General features: G+C 47.5%; 1 protein-coding gene across 1 annotated transcript; it reads right to left on the bottom strand.

Annotated features, from left to right (window-relative positions):
- Positions 1-351: 351 nt before the first annotated feature.
- On the bottom strand, positions 352-1,995 carry LOC123133822 (uncharacterized). Its single transcript, XM_044553226.1, has 3 exons — positions 1,559-1,995; positions 1,201-1,418; positions 352-961 (listed from the first exon to the last, which is right to left on the bottom strand). Exons 1-3 carry the CDS (start codon positions 1,845-1,847, stop codon positions 383-385), a joined length of 1,086 nt encoding a protein of 361 aa, XP_044409161.1. The 5' UTR covers positions 1,848-1,995; the 3' UTR covers positions 352-382.
- Between the last annotated feature and the right edge of the window lie 651 nt (positions 1,996-2,646).

Here is a 2,646-nt window from a genome sequence, read left to right as displayed (position 1 = left end):
GAGATTTAATTTGAACATGAACACTAATTTTGAAGAGAGAAAGAGAGAGAGGTAGGATATAATAAGATTTATCTTACACTCTTCCTCGTGGTCGAAGACGGCGGGTTCGCGCATGTACCAGTCAAAGCCTCGGCAGCAGTCATAAGCAAGGATCTGGCCGGCGGCGCTGCCATGGTCATGCGGGGGAGTGGTGGAAGGCGCAGCCGAGTCGCCCCTCCATGAAAAATGGATTAGGTGGTTTTTCATGGTTTTGTATTATTATTTTCTTCGTGAAACTTCAACCGGTAAAAAACAACTTCGTTTTATTCCAATGATTTATCACAATTACAAAAACTATACTACTCCCTCCAATTCATATTATCTGTCGCTCAAACAGATGTATCTAGCGCAACAAAATGCCTGACCAGGACACGGTGACTTGTAAATGATAACAACCTAGTTTTATATCGAATGATCTATCAGAATGTTCAACTGTAAGGACAGTGGTCTTTGGCTTAGCTCTTCTATGGCGACGACCAAAAGCACAAACTTTTAGGAATAAATCCTCGTCTACGCGCAGAATTACTAGACAACGAGGTAGATTCACCGACCCATCCTCAGCAACCTTGGTATTGGCACCCCAGCGCTCACTGTCATATAGCACCATCTCACTAGGCTCTTCGGATGTGGAAGCTATCAGGCTGCCATGCAAGAATCGTGGCCCTCTCAAAATTTTGATCCCAACGGTGGCTTCCACCGCATAGTGCACAGATCTGTATGAAAACTCTAATGTACTCAGCCAACTTGAAACTTGTTGTTTGTTAGTCCATGCATCAAGAGGATAATCTTGGTACACCAAAGTCCTGCTGAAAATCATATCCATAGCAGGTTCTTCGCCCCTGATCTTTAGGTTGATCTCAAAATAGAAAACATCAGCTTCTGCAGGTCCTCGATTGGGCCCTATCAAATTTAGCATTTCATCCTGCAACACACGGCCGGGATTAAAAGGGGATAATTTCAGAAGAGTCTGTTTGTGGTTATATAATCATCTAGTTAATGAAGAAATTATTGGTAATTTTCCACAATTTATGTATGTATAGCTTGATGTATTAAGGCAATGTATGTATGTATGTATGTATGTATACACCAATGAATACGATATGATAGGCATGCAATGTACGTATATGTGTGTAGCTTGACATCATTAATACAGGTACTGACCGGTGAGCTGATGACCTGGCAGTTGTCTCTATCACGTTGGAAGAGGTAGATGCATTTGAAGTCCAAGTCATCTCTCATCAACACATTCCCAAACACGCTTATCGGGAAACCTACATCGGAGGCCAATACCTTCACATGAATCACATTCAGCGCGATCATCAGGCAGTCTAATCGAGACTCCGGGATTTCGTCAAGCGGCCTTGAGAACCGAGCCGTTGCTGTGAACTCAAGAGAAGCAACTCCGAAAAAATTAGAATGTTGTGCAAAACTCTATCAGTTTAAAGAGATTTAATTTGAACGTGAACACTAATTTTGGAGAGAGAGAAAGAAAGAGAATATAGTAAGATTTAGATCTTACACTCTTCCTCGTGGTCGAACACGGCGGGCTCGCGCATGTCCCAGTCAAAGCCGCGGCAGCAGTCAAAGCGCCTTCGCTTGGGATCGTACAGCGTGGCCTGCGCCTCGCGGACATCACCAAGAGATCGCATGATCGCTTTGTGCAGCTTGGTCCGCGACGGCCGCTTCGCCGACCGCTCCGCGCCCTCATCCGCCGGACGCTTACGGGTCTCCTCCGTGGTCTCCTCCGTGGTGTGTGGTAGTGCAGAGCGGCCGGCCGGCGGCTGGGTCCTAACGTGCTCGTCCGCCATCTAGCCGCGACAGCAGCCGCCGTCCGGAACGTGTATGATCGAGAGAGTATGTTTGGTTGATGCGCGTTTGGTTTTCTGACTAGTCGAGTGGCGCATACACACCTCCGCTGCCGACCAAAGAAGTCCACGTAACCTAAGTTTCACGAACATGTCGTGTCGAAAGTATAGATAGGCTTCCGATCGGACTCTGTATGGGATACATATAGAGAGTACGAGACAAGTTACATGTAGTTTAAAGGGAAGCACTTGGGATAAGTACAATTTGAAGCCGGCCGAGCGTCCGATTTCATCTGTCATCTGCCTCGGCATCATCATAGCAGCCACCAAAGAAAAAAATGACGGATCACGTTCTCATCAAAGTTTGACGCGGCTCCATCGCTGATATATAGCTTTGAGGACCTTTAATATGGCTCACCAAAAGTGAAGCTATTGCCATTGAACGAATCAGACCGGAGCAACACCTCAGACACACCATCGAACTCCAGATCTGGCACTCCACCACGACTAAGACGCCAAAGGAGCAAACCATACCTGCCATCCACGAACCACGAACCCACCACACGTTTCGTCTTCCAGATGTCGTCGATGCAGATCACAATCTGCATCCACTCCTGGACTACCTCTCAAGCTCCGCGCCGACGCTGGAGCAAACGCCGTCGCAACAGCGGAGCCCGAGGACACAAGTTCATCACGAGGATGCCGCCCCACCATGCCATCCTTGCTTGAACAGATTGGTTTCCAAATTCACCCCCAACCATAGGACTGAAGGCCTCGTCAGGGATGGATCCTCGCCGCCGAA

This window comes from Triticum aestivum, chromosome 6B, assembly GCF_018294505.1.
Source record: "Triticum aestivum cultivar Chinese Spring chromosome 6B, IWGSC CS RefSeq v2.1, whole genome shotgun sequence".
Taxonomy (NCBI): domain Eukaryota; kingdom Viridiplantae; phylum Streptophyta; class Magnoliopsida; order Poales; family Poaceae; genus Triticum; species Triticum aestivum.
Note: the sequence above shows the minus strand (reverse complement) of the source record. Positions and strands in the feature narration are given on the sequence as shown.

Bases quoted from the DNA above. Each gene is read 5' to 3' on its own strand.
- LOC123133822 (XM_044553226.1), bottom strand. From the start codon at position 1,847: ATGGCGGACGAGCACGTTAGGACCCAGCCGCCGGCCGGCCGCTCTGCA. The intron at 1,419-1,558 runs GTAAGATCTAAA...TTGAGTTCACAG, and splicing joins GTTCGACCACGAGGAAGAGT to CAACGGCTCGGTTCTCAAGG. The intron at 962-1,200 runs GTCAGTACCTGT...CGTGTGTTGCAG, and splicing joins GCCAGGTCATCAGCTCACCG to GATGAAATGCTAAATTTGAT.